The sequence below is a fragment of the Miscanthus floridulus genome, chromosome 14 (genome assembly GCF_019320115.1).
Source record: "Miscanthus floridulus cultivar M001 chromosome 14, ASM1932011v1, whole genome shotgun sequence".
NCBI lineage: Eukaryota > Viridiplantae > Streptophyta > Magnoliopsida > Poales > Poaceae > Miscanthus > Miscanthus floridulus.
The window spans coordinates 68,283,759-68,304,534 of NC_089593.1; the positions used below are offsets into that span (position 1 = coordinate 68,283,759).

General features: G+C 45.1%; 1 protein-coding gene across 1 annotated transcript; it reads left to right on the forward strand.

The window, feature by feature from the left end:
* The first annotated feature begins 62 nt into the window (after positions 1-62).
* LOC136503646 (uncharacterized) lies at positions 63-14,933 on the forward strand. The gene is made up of 3 exons (XM_066498654.1): positions 63-335; positions 405-1,069; positions 14,799-14,933. Exons 2-3 carry the CDS (start codon positions 434-436, stop codon positions 14,931-14,933), a joined length of 771 nt encoding a protein of 256 aa, XP_066354751.1. The 5' UTR covers positions 63-335; positions 405-433.
* Positions 14,934-20,776: the final 5,843 nt, after the last annotated feature.

Consider the following 20,776-nt stretch of genomic DNA (forward strand, 5'->3'; position numbering starts at 1 on the left):
AGAGCCGGCAGATCTCGAAATTCACAAGGTCATCACTGGACGTCGCATCCGTGGGGTGGATAATTCAAGTAGTATAGTTAGATAAATATTTTCAACCTAGGGTCCATTCGAGTTCATTCGCCTCCGTCCATCCGCACTGCTGTCGATCCGTCCGCCGCCGTCCTCCAGGCACCGTCTCCGACGCCGTCCAAACAGATAACCTAGCTCGTCTGCGCTGCGCCGCCACCGCTCGTCTCCTTCATCCAATCTCGTTGTTCGTTCTCGGTCCACGGCGGCGGCTCTCAAGATCCGTAAGCTGATCGATCTTTAAGCCGTATCTCCCCAGCATGCATCAGGTAGGCTCGATTTCTTCTCGCTCTCTCTCTCTCCCCAAAGTTCATCCTTTTTTTATCTCGTTTGTTCAGGCAGACCGCAGATCGATAGTGCGGAGAGGATGATGCGGCGGTTTGTGAACCTCGTGTCGCACAAGTGGTGCGGCCGCGTGGACAGCAGCAGCAGCATCTACTCGCTGCACCGCCTCGACGTCGCCGACCACCTCTTCTACCCCTCCACGGCCGACGCCGAGAAGGCGAAAGCAGAAGCGGCGAACAAGGAGGATGAAGGAGCAGCCAGCTGGCCACTGGCGATACAGATGCTGAGGCAGCTGCCCGCGCCGACCATGACATTCCAGGCGGCGTCCAGGGCTCTCCAGGTCGACGCCGACGTGCGGTTCTTCGCGCTGCGCAGCCCCCGCGACAGCGAGGGCCGGATCATCTTCCGCAACAAGCTGGGCCCTTCCATCCTCTACGACGCCGACGCCAACTGCGTCACCGCCATGCCCGTCCTCGCCGGCCAGCTGGGGGGCCACTCCATCACCATCTCCCTCGCCCGCCCCGACGCCCCCGAGCTGCAGGACCTCTACGTCATGCACTCCGACGCCAGTACGGATTGGGACACCTGCTGCTTCGGCGTCCTCCGCTTCCGCGACCGCCACCCTGACGACACCATCGACCTCCGCCGGAAGGCCTGGTGCTGGGACCCTCTCCCGGCGCCGCCGCTGGGCCCGTGCACCCCCATATGCTCCCATGCGGTGTGTTACGATCCTGGATAACTAAATGGAGTAACAAGAATTTAGGAACGAACGGAGATGGAGCTCGGCTGAATCCCGAGAGGAGGAGTTCATTAGATTGGGGTACAAAGGCGGGGCTCAGCTTATAACAGACGCTGGCCGTGCATCCAACTCACACCGGCGCTGACTCACACCTGGGCCCGCTACAAATGACGGCCCACGGCCCACTTACGTAACACTCCTCCTTGCTTAGCAAAAGCTTAGGGGTCCAGGCTCAAAAAAAAAAAAAAAAAAACTTGTCGTCAAGCTTTTATCTACATATGACTACTCGCCCAGCCGCAGAGCTTTTGATATCTTGTTCTCATCTTCCTAAGTAGCGAACTCTGGTGACGGCTCACTCCAATGGATCAGCAACTGTGGAATCACCGTGGCTCCTCTCAGAATCGAACGACGACTGAGAACTTGGCTTCATAATCTGGGCTGGATCAGAGCACACAAGATAAATCTGAACTTACATAAGTCATAACCGGAACATGTTGCTTCAACTGGGACACGCGCACCACCGGGTGTATTTTAGCATCGTCAGGTAAGTCCAGCTTGTAAGCAACTTGGCCATGTTAGTTATCTCCACTAATAGGTCCAACGGCCTATTGGGCCTTTGGATCTGCGCCCTGATCGGGGGCGCCCAACCCTAATATGGTTGGTGGGCCCCTGTCGCACAGCACTATAAATAGAGGAGTGGGGAACTGGGCTCGACTAACGAGGTTGGCCGGAGCCGCCATAATCCCACCCACAGTAAACCTAACCCGATCTAAAGGAGTGCTGCCAGCGACGGGATGCCCCACCGCACCGCCGTCACCTCTGCATCGCCCCTGCGATCACCGCCGTCGCCACTGGACATCGTCTCCACCTCCGCAGTGCCACCAGCGTCACCGTCAGCACTGGACCGGGCGCACTAGGCACTGGACCGGGCGCACTAGCTAAGGTACACCAACAGATTTATGTTCTTTACCCGCTAGATCTACACCTAGTGTTTAGAAGTTCTTAACAATGGTACCAGAGCCAAGGTTGCCTAATGTGTAGATAGTATGGGGTAGAGCATTGAAAATTGAAAAGAAATCAAAAACAAGGGTTCAATCAGTTTAGGATTGAAACCCTAACCCTAATCGGGTAAAAGAAAAAGAAAAGAGACCGGGGGTGTGGCGGATGTCACTGAACTCCCGGTCATCACCGCAACCGAGCGGGCAAAGATGCCACACCGCCGTCTTCGCCGGTGTGCGGCAAGAAAAGAACATCGGTTTCGGATCTAAGAAGTGAATAAAAAGGGGTCTCGGCACTCCGAGTCAAACCCTAACCCTAGAAAAGAAAGAAATCAAATGAAAAGATGAACCGAATCGAACGAATCGAATCGGGAAGGGAAACCCTAACCCTAGATGCCCAAATCGGTTGAATCCGAGAAGAAGCTATGGAAACCCAAAAGAGAAACAAGATCCAAATCGGAGAAGAAGGGGAAGAGGGGAAGGGGTCTACCTCGCCGTGCACCGGGCTAACCTTTCGCCGGCGCGGGAGAAGAGGGCCGAGCCAGGGGAGATGTTTCGCCCGGGCTCGGCCAAGGGGGCGCTGCGGCCAGGCCGCTCGACGACGGCATGCTCACCCGCTGGGGAGCGCGCATGCCGGCGAGGGGGCCGGCGACGGCGCCATGGCTCTACCGTCCTCGCTCAATCTCGCTCGGTGTCGACTCGGCGTGAGAGAGCGAAGAGAGAGAGAGGCAGAGAATGAGTTAGGGTTTGGAGGGCGCGACCGCGGGTAGGGTTTTGTTCTCCCTATCCGCGCGCACGACCGTCCGATCAGAACGAACGACGCAGATCAACCGGGCCGCCTTTCGGCCTAGGCGGGCGAGGGCGTGAGGCCACTTTCCTGGCCCAGGCCCAGGTTGCGGCCTGGGCGCGGGGGAGCGCGAAGAAGAGCGCGCGCACGGCTGTGGGCCGTCGGCCGTTTTTGCCGGTTGGGCCGAAAACAGTGAAAGAATCAAGATTAGTTTTTTTTTCTTTTCCAGGAATTGCTAATTTCTGGAAAATGAAAAATAGCTCAAAGAAAATTAGAAAAGTAATTGGCCCAACGGTGATGTAGAATTAGTGTATACGAACAGTTGTATGTTTTGATTTTGACCAACGTTAGAATCAAGGCATGCAAATGATGTTATTTTTATGTTAAGAAAAGATTTGACCTGGTTTTCATCTTGTCTAAGGTGGACTGGGTAGTCACCTCGCCATATTCCACAGAGTCTGTGGCACCGGTAAGGGAGACAAACGAGGATGATGCCGTTTGGACAACTAAAGAGAGGGATTTTGAAATCCCGAAAGATGTTCTATGCCCTTGTGTATAGGAAGTGGGTCACTGCCAACAAGAAATGTTTGGCTGTGATAAAGAACATGATTGAGTCTGCAATTATGGGCTCAATCCCAGAGTATGACACGGTCACCGAGTACCACGATAGAATAAAGAGTCAGTTCACTGGCTTTTTAAAGACATATGCTACCCGGCTGATAAAGCAGTTGGTGACAGAAAGTTAATCTAGAAATTATGGTATAAGAGAGCTCACGATGCGTCATCGAAATTATGGCACTATCGTTTAGGCCATATTTTGAGGGGAAGAATAAAAAACTAGTTAAGAATAATATTCTTCCTCCATTAGAGCTCTCATATTTAGAACAATGTAGAGAATGCATAAAAAAAGTGTGTAAAGAAAATTAAGAAAGATGCCAAACGAAGCGTAGGAATTTTACAGATTATTCACACAGATATCTGTGGTTAGTTTTCTGTAAAGAGTGTGGATGGTAATGATTCATTCATAACATTCACAGATGATTACTCCCGTTATGGCTAAATTTATCCAATCAAAGAAACAAAAGAATCATTGGATAAATTTACGATGTTTAAGGTAAAAGTTGAAAGCCAACACAATTTAAAGATTAAGATAGTCAGGTCTGACTGTGGGGGAGTACTATGGTCGGCATACCCCATATGGCCAAGTTCCTGGACCTTTTGCAAGGTTTTTACAGGAGAATGGCATAGTAGCCCAGTATTCTATACCGGGCGAACCTCAGCAGAATGGAGTAGCTGAAAGAAGCAATCATACCCTGATGGATATGGTGCGCAGTATGATAAGTTACTTCACCTTACAGTTGAGCCTATGGATGGAGATGTTAAAAACCACCATTTATATCAATAAAGTACCAAGTAAGTCAGTGCCCAAAACACCTTATGAGTTGTGGACAGAAAGAGTATCCTCACTAAACCACTTGCGTGTGGGGGGAGCCCTGCTGAGGCTAAAGTATTTAACCCAGACATTGGGAAGCTAGATCCCAAAACATTAAGTTGCCATTTCATTGGCTACCCAGAAAAGTCAAAATGTTTTCGTTTCTACTGTCAAGAGAGACATACAAAGTTTGTGGAAACGAGACACGCTGTCTTCCTAGAGGATGAATTGATGAGGGGGAGCATTGTAGCTTGAGAAATTGACCTTGAAGAGAAATGAGTGTATGCGCCCACTCCAATGATTCATGAGCCAATTTTCTCACTACCTGCTGTCGCTGCACCGGCAGTGCAAGATACTATGGTGTCAACACCTGTTGTTATTCCACATGTGGCAACAATGAATGACCATGAGGAACCTATTCTTCAGGATCCTATAGAACCTATTGCCACACATGAGGGGGAGCAACAACAGCCTCAAATAGAAGATATGCCAAATGTGGAGGCCCCTAGAAGGTCTCAGAAAGTTAGAAAATTAGCTATTCCTGTTGATTATGAAGTGTACAACACTGAGGAATTTCAAATGGAGGATGATCCCACCTCATTTGAAGAAACCATGAGAAGTGATCATTCATCAAAGTGGCTTGAGGCCATGGAAGATGAAATGAAATCAATGAATGTCAATAAAGTTTGGGACTTAGAAATAATTCTTAAAGGAGCCAAAGCAGTAGGCTGTAAATGGGTCTATAAAATAATACTTGACTCTCAAAGGAATATAGAGAGATATAAAGCGAGACTTATGGCAAAAGACTTTACGCAAAGAGAAGGAATTGATTACAATGAGATATTTTTTTCAGTCTCATGTATGGATTCCTTCAGAATCATAATGGCATTAGTGGCACATTACGATTTAGAATTACATCAGATGGATGTAAAGACGACATTTCTCAACGGGGACTTGGAGGAAAATGTTTACATAGCACAACCAAAAGGTTTTGTCATGAAAGGAAAAGAACGAATAGGATGCCACCTAAAGAAATCCATTTATGGATTAAAACAAGCTTCAAGACAGTGGCACTTAGTTTGATCAGACAATAAGGAATTTTGGGTTTAAAGAGAATGTAGGGGACAATTATGCCTATACAAAGTTTAAGAATGGGAAGTTTATCTTCCTTGTCTTATATGTGGATGATATCTTACTTGCTAGTAGTGATGTCAGTCTACTACTAGAGACAAAGAAGTTTTTGTCCTCAAAATTTGATATGAAAGATCTTGGTGAAGCTTCGTTTGTTCTAGGGATCAAAATTCACCGAGATAGAAGTAAAGGGGTATTAGGACTGTCACAAAAGACATACATAGAAAGATCTTAAAGAAATTATGTATACACAAATATAGTCCCTCACCTGCTCCTATAGTCAAGGGCGATAGATATGGGGATTTTAAATGCCCCAGGAACCAATATGAGATCGATCAAATGAAAGTGGTTCCATATGCTTCAGTTGTCGGAAGCTTGCAATATGCTTAAGTATATACACGCCCTGACTTGGCATTTGTTACCGGGTTACTTGGCAGATTCTAGAGCAATCCTGGAACAGAACACTGAAATTTGGTAAAAAAAGTCTTGCATTATTTGCAAGTAACGAAAGGCCTCATGATGACGTATAGAAGATCTGATTTACTCCATATAGTGGGATATTCAGATTCTGATTATGCGGGAGATGATAGAAAATTCACGTCGGGATATGTATTCACTCTTGCAAAGGGGAGCTATTTCATGGAAAAGCTCAAAGCAAACCGTCACTACATCGTCCACAATGTATGATAGTTTGTAGCGTGTTATGAGGCAACGGGGTAGGTGAACTGGCTAAAGAAGTTCATATCCAGTTTGAAGGTGGTTGACGACATCTATAAACCACTTAAGTTATACTACGATAATAATCCGATAGTATAGTATGCTCACAACATAAGTCAAGTGGTGCTGCCAAACACATTGACATAGAGCATTATGTTGTGAAAGATAAAGTCTGGGATCAAGTCATAAGTCTTGAGCATATAAGTACAGAAAAGATGCTCACGGATCCGCTTACAAAAGGCTTACCACCCAACATGTTTAGAGAACATGTAGCTAGCATGGGTTTAAGGGAAAGCCTAAAATTCCTAGACAAAAGAAGGCCCAAAGATAAGTATCTATTTCAGAACAGAGTAGTGTGTTGTAGCTATTAAATCCATCGGCAATGGACTGTGACGATGAGACATGCTCTATGCACTAATCTGTAATGGAATGAACAAAAGTAAATGATATAAAATTGAAAGATAGTAATGAGATTAAGGGGGAGATGTTAGTTGATCTCCACCAATAGGCCCAACGGCCTATTGGGCCCTTGGATCTGCGCCCTGATCGGGGGCGCCCAACCCTAATGTGGTTGGTGGGCCCCTGTCGCACAGCACTATAAATAGAGGAGTGGGGAACTGGGCTCGACTAACGAGGTTGACCAGAGCCGCCATAATCCCACCCACAGTAAACCTAACCCGATCTAAAGGAGTGTTGCCAGCGATGGGATGCCCCACCGCACCGCCGTCACCTCTGCATCGCCCCTGCGATCACCGCCGTCGCCACTGGACATCGTCTCCACCTCCTTAGTGCCACCAGCGTCATCGTCAGCACTGGTGAAAGGTCCTAATATGGCTAGAGGGGGGTGAATAGCCTATTTAAAATCTACAAATCAACTAGAGCAATTTGATTAGTATGATAAATAGCGTAATGCAAACTTGCTCTAGCTCTACAAGGGTTGCAAGCCACCTATCCAACAATTCTAGTTGCAATGATTACTTAGACACACAAATTAGCTATATGACTACCCACTAAGAGCTCTCAATTATGCTACTCTAAAGAGCTTAACTAGATGAATGTAAATGATAAAGCAAGCTCTCAATTCTAATTACACTAAAGAGCTTGTATCAACTAGTTTGCAAGAATGTAAATAAGTGAGTAGGGTGATTATACCACCATGTAGGGGATGAACCAATCACAAGATGAATATATAGCCAATCACCAGGAGAATGCCAAATACAAGAGACAATCGATTTTCTCCCGAGGTTCACGTGTTTGCCAACACGCTACGTCCCCGTTGTGTCGACCAACACTTGGTGGTTCGACGGCTAAGAGGTGTTTCACAAACCTCGTCCACACGATAGGACACCACAAGAACCGACCCACAAGTGAGGTAACTCAATGACACGAGCAATTTACTAGAGTTACCTTTTGGTGCTCCGCCGGGGAAGGTACAACTCCCCTTACAATCACCGGAGACGGCCATGAACAATCACCAACTTGTGCCGATCCTCCACCGCTGCTCCAACCGTCTAGGTGGTGGCAACCACCAAGAGAAACAAGCAAAACCCGTAGCGCAACACGAATGCCAAGTGCCTCTAGATGCAATCACTCAAGCAATGCACTTGGATTCTCTCCCAATCTCACAAAGATGATGAATCAATGATGGAGATGAGTGGGAGGACTTTGGCTAAGCTCACAAGGATGCTATGTCAATGAAAATGTGCAAGAGAGCTCCCTTGAGCCGGCCATGGGGCTATAAATAGAGCCCCCATCAATTAGAGCAGTTATACCCCTTCACTGGGCAAAACGCGCTCTGACCGGACGCTCCGGTCATACTAACCGGACGCTGGCCCTCAGCGTCCGGTCACCCGATGGACGCCACGCGTCACTAGCTTCAAACGCTGTTCGTCAGATTTCAACGGCTACGAAGCTGACCGGACGCTTCGGTAAAACTGATCGGACGCTGAAGCCCCAGCGTCCGGTCGTTTCCAGTAAGCTCCCCGAGGCATATTTTTTCGACCGGACGTGTCCGGTCCACCTTGACCGGACGCAGACCAGCGTCCGGTGCTCAACCCTAGCCACTGTGCCGTCTGACAGCTCGACCGGACGCAGCCTTTCAGCGTCCGGTCGCTGAGTGACCCAGCGTCCGGTGCTCAACCCTAGCCACTGTGCCGTCTGACAGCTCGACCGGACGCAGCCTTTCAGCGTCCGGTCGCTGAGTGACCCAGCGTCCGGTCAGTAGACCGACGCCAGCATCATTTCGACCAACTCCATTTCAACTCTAACTTCTTCACCCTTGCTCAAATGTGCCAACCACCAAGAATTTTGCATCCGGCGCAATAGAAAATAGACATTTCATTTTCCCGAAAGCGCCGAATCCCCAAACCCATCTCAACCCTGCAAACACCTTGTGCACATGTGTTAGCATATTTTCACAAACATTTTCAAGGGTGTTAGCACTCCACTAGATCCTAAATGCATATGCAATGAGTTAGAGCATCTAGTGGCACTTTGATAACCGCATTCCGATACGAGTTTCACTCCTCTTAATAGTACAGCTATCTATCCTAAATGTGATCACACTCACTAAGTGTCTTGATCACTAAAACAAAATGGCTCCTACATTTTATACCTTTGCCTTGAGCCTTTTGTTTTTCTCTTTCTTCTTTTCCAAGTTTAAGCATTTGACCATCACCATGCCATCACTATTGTCATGATCTTCGCCATTGCTTCATCACTTGGAGTAGTGCTGCCTATCTCATAATCATCTTGATAAACTAGGTTAGCACTTAGGGTTTCATCAATTAACCAAAACCAAACTAGAGCTTTCAACTGGACCAGGCGCACTAGCTAAGGTACACCAACATATTTATGTTCTTTACCCGCTAGATCTACACCTAGTGTTTAGAAGTTCTTAACAGGACAACCCTCTGCAGAATCTTGAAGGGGCTATAGTATCGAAAAGATAGCTTTTGACTAGTCCTGTTAGCAACAGAAGACTAAACATATGGCTGTAATCTCAAAAAGACTGAATCGCCAATTGCAAACTCACGCTCCGAACGATTCTTATCTGCCTGGGATTTCATTCTTTGTTGTGCTTCGAAGTAACTGCTGCTTCACCAATTGTGACAATAACTCCCTACCAGTGAGCCACTGTTCAAGATCTGGCACCATGCACAGCTGTAAGTTCGCTATCCCTAATTGCCTTGGTGGATAACCGTACAATACTTCAAAGGGTGACTTGCCCAAAACCGAATGAGTTGAAGTGTTATACCAAAATTCAGCAACCGAGGTCCCCTTGCTCCATTGTTTGGGGCAGGAATGTAAAGTGCAACGTAGAAAGCCTTCAACACACTGATTCAGTCTCTCTGTTTGCCCATCTGTTTGTGGATGGTATGAGGAGCTCATCATGAACTTTGTATCTGATAGTCGAAGCAATTGCTGCCAAACTGTGCTGGTGAACACTCGATCCCTGTCAGAGATGATTGTCTTTGGAAGGCCGTGCAGCTTATACACGTTGTTCATGAAAATCTGAGCCACTTGCACAGCCGTGAATGGATGCTTAATTGGAATGAAATGCCCATATTTAGTAAACTTGTCGATCACCACTAATAAGGCATTGTAATTACCAGATTGTGGCAGCCCTTCCACAAAGTCAAGGCTGATGATTTCCTAAGCTTGTTTAGGAACTGGCAGTGGGTTTAAAAGACCTGGTGACTTGATTCTTTCAGTCTTAGCTTGTTGGCAAATTTCACATTGCTTAACAAATTCCTGAACTGACTGTTTCATACTTGGCCAGGCAAAGAGCTGCTTAACTCGAGCATAGGTTGCACTAACTCCAGAATGGCCTCCAATGCCACTATCATGCAAGGCAATCAAAATGTGATGTTGGGCAGTTTTATTATTTCCAACCCAAACCCTTCCTTTATACCTGAGCACACCATTCTATAGCTTATAGCTAGGGTGACTGTCAGCAAAAATAGCCAGTTCAGTCATGAGCCGCTTGGCTTGTTCATCATCTTCATAGCCTTCCACCAGTTTCTGAACCCAAGTAGGAATACATTCAGAGATAGCTTGCACCTCTTGGTGATGCTCAAATCTGGGCAATGCATCTGTAGTTGCATTGGTGGCTCCTCTCTTATACTGAATAGTGTATTGCAGATCCATTAGCTTTATCAGGGCCTTCTGTTGCAACTTAGATCTTTGTTCAGTAAGATGTTGCAGGCTCCTGTGATCTGTCCTGATGACAAAAGGCTGATGCTGTAAGTATGACCTCCATTTCTCAATTACCAATAAAATTGCCATGCACTCTCATACACAGATAATGCCTGATTTCTTGGACCCAAAGCTTTACTCAAATATGCAATAGGATGTTGATCTTGCATCAGTACAGCTCCAATGCCTAAGTCACTTGCATCCGTCTCTAGGACAAACTGCTTTGAAAAGTCTAGGACAGCCAAGACAGGTGTAGTCATCAACTGATTCAAAGTTTGAAATGCTTGCTCAGCTATTGGAGTCCACTGAAACTGAACATTTTTCTTCAGAAGATCAGTGAGAGGTCTGCTTATTAAGCCATAGTGCCTTATAAACTTTCTATAGTACCCAATCAAACCTAGAAATCCTCTCAATTGTTTGACTGTTTTTGGTGTTGGCCAAACCTTGACTGCCTGAATTTTGGATTGATCAGCAGCCACTCCTGCTTCAGAGATCACATGGCCTAGATACTCCACTGTGTTAGTAGCAAATGAGAATTTGGTTTTTTAATCAGAAACTGGTGTTGTTCCAAAATTTCAAACACCTGCTGCAGCAAGGACACATGCTCCTCCAAGGTTTTAGAATAGATCAAGATATCATACATGAAGACTAATACCCCTTTCCTGAGCAATTCAGCAAAGATGATATTCATAAAGCTCTGAAAGGTTGCAGGTGCATTGGTGAGGCCAAAAAGCATTACCAGGAACTCAAAAAGTCCATTATGTGTCCTAAATACTGTTTTGTATTCTTCTCCAGCAGCCATGCAAATTTGATGATAGACAGATCTAAAATCTAGTTTGGTGAACCATTTGGAACCAGCCAACTCATCTAATAGCTCATCTACTACTGGCATAGGATGCTTATGCTTCACAATGATAGCATTCAAATGCCTATAATCAATGCGGAAATACAAGTGCCATCCTTTTTTCTAACCAACAACACAGGGGAAGCAAAAGGACTGTTACTGGGTCTAATCACCCCTTGAGCCAACATTTGCTTCAATTGTTTTTCAATCTCTGACTTCTATATAGGTGAATACCTATATGGTCTGACTTTCACAGGTTATGCCCCAGGGATCAAAGGAATTCTGTGATCCGCACTTCTAGATGGAGGCAGGCTAATTGGTTCAGAGAATAGATGAGCATGCTTGGACAGAACTTCATCCACACTTGCTGGAATGTTATGTTGCTTTACAGTGTAGTCCTGATCAGAACAATGTTGTGACACAGAGGGCACTATCATCTGAATGCAGTGAGAGACAACTCCATGTTTGAGTAGGCCTTTCAATTTACTAGCACTCATAGGTGTACACACATTTGGGTTATCCTAGACTCCCTGTAAGTGAACTGTATTACCCTCAACAATGAACTGAAGAGTTTTCAATTTATAGTCTACCAGCATAGGACTGTAATCCTCAAGCCAATCCTCTCCAAGGATGAGGTCATAACATTTCAGGGGCAGCACCTTGGCATCAGAAACAAAACAGTGACCCTGAATAAACCATTTCAATTGAGGCACTCTCTGCTCACATAGCATCACTCCCCCATCAGCAGCCCTGAAAGTGCTGGGCTCACAAGCTTCTATTGGGATTTTTAGATGTTGAACAAGCTGCTCACTAACAAAAGTCCCTACACTGCCCAAGCTACCAGGATCAATACCTTATGCTTTCCAATCTGAGCTAACAGTTTCAAGGTTTGTCTAGACTTTTGTTGAGGAACAGGAATAGACTGAACTGTCAGTACTTCTTGAGGTGTTTCAGCACTATCACCATCACTGTCCTCATCATCATGAGACTGAGCAATATCCAATGCATCCAAGATTTCTTCTAAAACATGTAAAGATACATGAGCGGGGCTCCATTTCTCACCGCATTTGAAGCACAAACTGTTGCGGCGTCTGAATGACTTGAGGCTAGCCAATTTGTTTTCAGCTTCAGTTTTCGCCGTCTTGATTATTGACTTAATTGGTTCCACCGCCGTGTTCTTTGGCCTAGTCAATCTGGTGAAATCCCGCCTAGATGACTTGGCATTCCCCTGCTCGAGTTCTTGCTCTTGGATTAACGCTAGGGCACTCGTTGTATCAACATCCTTTGGCCGATGCAGCAAGAGAGTAGATCTGATTTCATCTCGAAGGCCACTCACAAATCATGTGACGAAGAAGGTGTCGTCGAACGCAGGATTGTAGAGCAGCACTCCATGCGCCAGCTTCTCGAACTTCGCTTGGTACTCCAGCACCGAGGCCGATTGCTTGAGGGAGTCCAATTGTCAAAGGAGAATCTCATACTGATCCTTGTCATATTTGGCCATCACCATCTCGCATAGCCGTTCCCACTCCACGATCCACCCACGTTGTTGTATGCTTTGATCCCCTCATTAATGCACCAAACCGACCTCAAACCGTCATCTAGGTGCGTTGAACCTGGCCAATACCCTGACAATTGACGTTGGCAAGGCGGTGAGAGGTAGCCCACCAAAGATGGGCCCCGAGACATGCCCATAGGGGTGCGGGCGCACCAGGGGTGTGGCCGTACCCTAGAGGTGCTGTCTCGGCCCAATCTTTGTTGTGTAGGCCTCTAGGACTGCATGGGCCACTCTTGCAAAGTTTGGTGATATTTGGAGCATGTTTGCTTCAGGTTTGAGCCTTTTTCTCCATGAGACAGGGCTCTGAATTGCCTGATAAGTGGGCATTCTCCCCCTGGGCTCATGTCGAGTGATATTACGCCTTGTCCTTGGCGCATTTTTCTCATTATTCCGACATGTCCTCTATAAATGGTAAAACACCAAAACTCATGGAAATCATTAGTTCAAAGCCCTATGTCTAAGTTTGGTCTCTGTATGCTAGGATTTTATGCAAGTGTTGGCGGTTAATTATGTGAGTTAAGCACCGCCAACAATGCTGTTCTTGGAAACCTACTGCCAAGCGCCATGATGCCACGGCTGATGCCCCTCATGTTTCTGTGTTTCATCGCTTGGGCAAATTGTTTGCTGATGTTGTTAGATCAGCCCCTGCTCCGCCCCTTTCTAGAGCCAATAGTGTTCCTATTGGATCTGCCCCTGCTCTGCCCCTCTCTGGAGCTAACAATGTTCCAATTGGAGCTCCCATGCAAAGCTCCATTCTTGGTCGTCCCTCTGTTTTCTGTCGTTTTCAACCTCAGCTCGGTGGGCGTGTTCATGGCGTCCCGGCAAGCCAATCTTCGAAAGATCATGTTGGGGACAGAGCCCCGACACCATCTTTTTGCCAAAGATCCAATAATCATCACAAAGCCGCTTGCCGTTGGCCTATCAGGTGCCGGTCTTGCCTTAAATGGGGTCATACTGCAGTAAATTGCTGTTCTGGGAAAACTTTCAAAGTTGGACGGCTCCCTTTGGTTGGTTCAACACTGTGGCTGCCGGGCCATCTTCGTTAAAGCCACCCGTCTTCAACTCCTTTCATGAATTGGCTCAATCTCTCTCCCTCTCCTCGTCTTGGGCCGCCAGGGGAAATGCGCCCACGGTTAATGCGCCTCAGCTCACTAAGCCCAATACTGTTCCCTTTAAGACGGCCCTCAACCACCCTCTCACTCTCACTTGACCCCTCGCCTTCCTTCGTCCCTTCCTCTGCCCCCCAAGCGAACCCCTCTGAAAACCCCACTCCCGAGCTACAGTACCCACCACACGGCCACCATGAGCGCGCCTCATCGGCGTCGACAATGGCGTACCAACGCGCCGACCCGAGACCTTTCATCCCGGAAGGCTTCAACTAGGAGGACATACCGGATAGGGCTTTCATGAGCAGGACGGTGGCTCCGATGAGACCACCGGCGACCAATGAGGACCTGGCCATCGTCACCATCAACCCTTTGCCCGGTAATGAGATCAACTTCGCTGCAGTTCGGAACATCATTAGAGTTTTTGGCTGTGCAAAGGATATGACAACGTGCTGTCATGCCATGTCATTTGGGTCAGGCTTATGTTCACTGCACGCATGCTTATGATCGTGATAATCTGGTTAGACATAGTCCTTGGCCGTTTGGGAACATTCAACTTTCTTTTGCTAAACACAACAAAGGCAGAAACTGGAGAAGGGTACTGTTTAATGATGATTGTTGAATGATGTTGCTGGGGTTCCCTGAGGATCATTAGTCTGAACGTCACATTCAAAATGCTATTAGTGACTTTGGTAAAGTCATTTTGTGATAGTTTCCCAGGGAGGATCATGGTCAGGGCTAGAGTCAAGAGCATTCAGGTTGTTCCGCAGTTTATGGTTTAGTCAGATTCCATGGATATTTAAATGGGGATTCATGGATCATTCAGTGTGAGGTAGTGCAACATCATCAGCTTGGGCAGGGGCCTCCTCTTGAAGACCCAGTACCTGATGAGCTTGAGTTAAGAGCATGTTGTTCCATTTGAATTTTTTGGTCTGGGACAGCCGGTGATACAGCAGGATCAAGATGATCAGCAAGACCAGAATGAGCAGGAAGAGAATGCCAACATGCAGCAAGAGCAGGCCAATGAGGGGCAGGATTTACAGCCGCTGCAACAACTCAACCCATGGGATCCCTAGGCCCCCCGGCCTAACGAACTTCCAGCCCAGCAACTGGCCCAAGACCTGAACATTGAGCCGGTAGTGGAGGATGGGATGAAAATTGATCTAAACTTACCAGGACAGGTTGACCCTCTAGAGGTTATCATTAATCCAACAAATCCACTAGCTGTAGATGGTTTCTTGGAGCTAAATGACTTCATTGAGGAAGTGGTAGAAAATATTCCACAACAGATAAACCCAGAGCCACCAATGCAGAATGTGGTGCAAGTAGGGATTGAAGTGCAGAATGAGGTTGTGCCACACATTGAGGGATTTCCTATCCCACCTATAGTTGATCTGATTGGGGAAGAAATTCATGTTGAACAGCTTATTGGAATAGAGAATGAGCCAGAAGAGGCAGAAGAGGAGGTAGAAGAGGAAGACTTTGTCCCTGACCAGCTGGTTGGACCTGGGGAAGATGGATTCCCTAACATGAACATTGGTGGTGGCCTCCAGCTACAGGCAAACCCTAATGAAGACAATCTCATGGCAATTGCAGATGAGCTGCATATGGAAGAGAACATGCAGATACACCAAGCTGGGCAACAGAACATGCAGGAGGGACCTAATTTTTTTACTATTTAACCCTTTTTTTAAATAAAATTTACATTTGGCCCCCTGAAAAACTTAAACTCATCTTTAGACCCTGGGGGTCGGTGCCATAAGTTCTGGCGCCGAGGTAACACGTCTCGGCTCCATAGATCTTGGCGCTGAGCTACTTGGCCGTACACAGAAGAAAATCCTACGTGTCCGGTACCTCGGCGCCATAATACATGACACCGAGGTCGGTGCCACAGATCTTGGCGCCGAGGTCGGAGACGCTCACGACCGGTAGACTGGGCGGCCGCGTTGCCTCGGTTCCCGTGCTCGTCACAAAACTGGCTGGCCAAGCAGTGCTGGTGCATCTGCCTGCCTTCCTCCACTCCTCTGTCTCTCCCATACATCTCGCTGGCGCCTGACCACGCCATCGCACGCGCTTGACCGCGCCGCGGACTACCAGCGAGATTTATGGGAGAGAGAGAGAGGAGTGGAGGAAGGCAGGCAGATGCACCAGCACTACTCCGAGGATAGCGCATCCTAGAGAATGACCTCGATGTCGAGGATAGCGCATTAAAGTGAATTGTTAGTGTTACGTCTACTTGGTTTATTAAGTGAATTTTTCTATGCTTCATAAAATAAATACTTATCCTAATATATACATTTTTATTTAATATACATGGTGAAACATAGCACTATGGTTATTTAATTTCACAATTATAGAAGTCTGTAATTTAGAAATTACTTTATGAACATTGATTCACTTTTTGTAATAATATATATTAGTATTTACATGTAGATTTGAGAGATATTTTTATTTTTTTATAACAGTGAGGTACATACAAATATAAAGGTAATACTTTATATTATCTTTCACAATGGCATATATGGATAGGCTGAATGAAAACTTAGGATGTTACTTTGCATTATCTTTCATAATGATAAAGATGTACATACAAATATAACGGTAATACTTTATATTATCTTTCACAACGGCTATATGGATGGGCTAAATGCAAACTTAGGATGTTACTTTACAGTATCTTTCATAATGATAAAGGTGGGTAATTTATAAAACCATTAGGGGGTATTTTAAAGTATCTTTCATAATGGTAGATGTGGGTAATTTAGATATATCGGTAGGTTGAATGCAAACTTAGGATGTTCCTTTGCATTATCTTTCACAATGATAAAGGTTGGTAATTTATAAAATTATTAGAGGATTTTTTAAATTATCTTTCATAATATAGATGTGGATAATTTAGATACAAAGTTAGAGAATTATTTTGAATCATCTTTCATAATGACAAAACTAGGTAATTTAGATGCAATGTTAGGGGGTTATTTTGAATTATTTTTAGGTGCGTAATTTAGATGCAAATTTCGGGAGGTTATTTTGAATTATTTTTTCATAATTGTAAATGTGAGTAATCTATATACAAGTTTAAGGGGTCATTTTGAACTATCTGTCCTAATGGCATAGGTGGGTAATTTAGATGTAAAATTAGGGGTAACTTTATGTATTTTTCATAGTGGTGGAGATGAGTAATTTTTTAATTAATTATAATAGATCCAATGGCTATTATCGACGATGATGATTCGAGTCTACCAAATTTAAGGCCATATGTTTGTCTTTTTTCCTAGCGTGGCTAGTGAGAATTGTGGTGTCTCTGTTGGGACAGTAAAATAATTAGGGGTTGTTTTAAATTATCTTTCATAATGGTTGAGTGGGTAATTTAGATACAAAGTTAGAGAATTATTTGGAATCATCTTTCATAATGACAAAATGGTGGGTAATTGGGATTATTTTGAATTATTTATCATAATGGCGAAGATGGGTGATTTAATTAGATGCAAATTTAGGGGGTTATTTTGAGTTATTTGGTAATGGTAGATGTGAGCAATCAATATAAAAATTTAAGGTGTTATTTTGAACTATCTTCTGTAATGACATAGGTGAGTAATTTAGATGCAAAATTAGGGGTTGCTTTATGTATTTTTCATAGTGGTAGAGGTGGGTAATTTTTATTAATTACAATAGATCTAATGGTTATTATTGGAGCTTACAAATTAAAGGCCAGATATTTTTATTATTGTGAGAATTTCTAAGATTTATCATTTTTCTAGCATGTTTGGTGAGAATTAATGTGGGGCCTCCATTGGGAATTCCCTCCATTGGAGCCTCTAATTAGTAATAGTAAGATAAGATTATGTAACAAAATTATTTTGTCACATCTGATCCTCTTTGTTTGTAGTTCATGCAAGTGTTAATTAAATTGTATTCTCTATATAAACTCCTATAAGAAACTATGTATGCTTTGGGATGGTTGATTGTGGGGTCACACCTGGCCTCCCAACCTCGCTAAGAACTAGCATGGGGAGGACGAGGGTTTTTCATAGGTACAAGAAGGCAAGGGTCGGAGCTAGGAAGTTACGCAAACACAACAATAAATTTTGGAATGAATGGTCATTAATTCATCATCTCAAACAGTGACGCCCGCTAGGTATCTATAGACCGTACCTGGAGGCAACGCGAAATTACATAGCGGTCCACCGACCAGGGCAACTCGTCTACACGCATGTGGGGGCATAGCGGTAACCTCACGTGCTCCTGCCAACAACTGTTGTAACGACGTCGCTCACGCCGTCTTTGGGATTGCCGCCTTCAGTCTTCCATCGGTCCGCGTGGACCAGTCGCCATCGCTCCTCCCTCCTCCCTGTCGCCGCCGCCTGATGCGAGCGGCACCTACGCCCACGCCTAGCGCTTTGTGACCCGTGCCCCCGTCGGTGCCACCATCGTAGCTGCCGAGGAGACGTGCTTGGCCCCCACCGGTCGCCCCGTGCCCTCCGTCGACAGCGCTTGCCATGGAGAACTCTCTGATCTGGATCCGATCGTGCTCCAATCGTAGAAGGCCAAGGTTCCCGTCCTCGGCACTTGTTTTGCATTTGATTTATCAAATATAGCATGAATTGGGAATGCAGCAATGCATTTGTTTCCAGTGTATGATCCAGGCACTTGTTTTGCACTTAACGATGGATTCATAAATTCTAAATTTCATTCATCTCACTTGCGGACAGTGTCAACGTAATGATATTCTAATTTCAAGATAAACCATTGCTAGTTGCTAGGACATGGTCATCTTAAACAAACAAACTTTGCTTGGAGGATTATGTAAACTGTAGTTTGGTTATTACTGAGATAAAGCACAGTTAGTAAGCATCTAAACTGAAAAATCACAAAAATGTGTCAGGTCCTTTATAGCAGTGATAATATAATCCGGTGAAATCTGGTTTCAGCTGCATGCTCTGCTACTGAACTTGTTTTTGATGTGTGACTATCTATCTGCAATCTGTTGGTGCCATAGTTTTGAACATGTGCTATATGGCTTTGATGCACATGGTAAACAATGTTTGTTTGTGAATTTGATTCTTGGCATATATTGTATTCCTCATATAGGTTTATTTATTTTTGGTGGGTTAAGTGGTACTTATAACTGCACACGTGATTTGAGCAATCTAATTTCGAACTTGCTGCTGTCATGACGCTCTTTGTGATGGAGTTGTTAACTGGGGTTGGTCATTTCTTTTTCTTTACTGATGATTGCTTGTAGGCAAAGAACCTGTTATGCATAAGATATCTTGTAGGATGATGCAACTATTTGGTCGTGGCATACTAATGTACTCTATTTTTTTATTGATGCAGGAGGAAATGCTGGGTCTTGATTCTTTGTTGGAGTACAATGAAATTGTTAGAAAGATGTTTGGTAGTGAAAAAGAAGGATATCAGTTTTATAACAAATACACTAAGGGAAAAGGATTTAGTGTGAGGAAAAGCTATTGTGAGTGGGACAACGGACACAATGAGATGACCCTTCGGAAGTTTGTTTGCCGTTGTGAAGGTTTCCGTGAAGAGAAGAAGCTGAAGAGGGAGATTAAGAAGCGGAAGCCGTGGAATATTACTCGTGTTGGCTGCCCTACTAAATTTGTGATTGCACGGGATCAGAACACAGGGCAGTGATATGTGAAGGATTTCATCTATGAACACAACCATCCAATAGCAGAACGAGACCTTGCTTGTCTTCTATGTTCACATAGAAGAATTAGCAATGAGCAGAAAGCTGATATTGTGGTGATCAAGAAGCACTTTAAGATCGTCGGGGGCGTCAAGAAGCACTATTCGTGCCGCAACTGCAGGAACGGACATGCTCCGTGTCTGTCCCTGGGGAGCGACTCCGTCAAGATGTGCTGCAACTGCTTGAATCTAGAGTGGCGCAACTGCATGAACGGATGTATGTCCTCGGATACGAGCACCGACGCCGAGTCAACCTACAAGGTATCTTATTGGTTTGGTAATTGGCTAGATAAATGAAATCTTTGAGAAATTGCTATTTTAGATCACATGATTCGCTAATCTCTTGTGAATTTGTTTCTGTCAAGCATGGTATGTTTGTCTATATTGCTGATCTGTAGTAAGAGTGTCCTAGGTACTACACTTTTAGTTACGACAATGGCATAAAAAATTCATTTGAGCCTACACCTTGACATTCATTATATTGAGGTTGCTATAAACATATAGCCTTGAAAATTAAATTAATATGATTGAAAATCTGGTGTTACTCATTCATGAACTTTATCTAATTAATGAACTTTATCTTCCACAGTTACCGTCGTGCCCACTCATTCAGGAACTGGAGATCCAGGAGTTGTAAGAGAATGTCGAAGCCATGGCTAGGCAGATCGAGGACCTCCAAAAGAAGGTGGTCGCCATGCCTAGGCAGATCGTGGACCTCAAAGGGAGGTTGATGCCAAGCCAAGATTTAGAAGCCATGCCTAGTTTAATTTAAATTAATTTCCTTGTGGCTACGTTCTTGTGGTTTCAGTATATAGGTAGTTCAGAGAACTTTTTGTACTCATCATTGGTACAACAGCTTGCCATGTTCTCCTGCGTTCATTGCAACAGCTTGGTCTCTTCAATTTATTGAACTCTTCTTGATGAGCCGTTTGTATGGTGGTGATGCTGTTGCTGCTGTGTTTCTGTGCATATGTATGGGTCACTAATGCTGTTGTGCTGCTGCTGCTCCATCTTGGTTGCTGTTGTTGTTCACTATCCAATCACTGTATGAATTTACACAGCACCCCAACATATATGTTGCAAGCACTCCAACACACAGATGAGAGAAGAAATATGTTGCAAACAAAGTTAATTAATCGACTATACAATGCTGCTTTGCAATTAAGTCAAACCTACGGAGGCAACTGATAAGCTTAGCCTCACCTACTGTCAG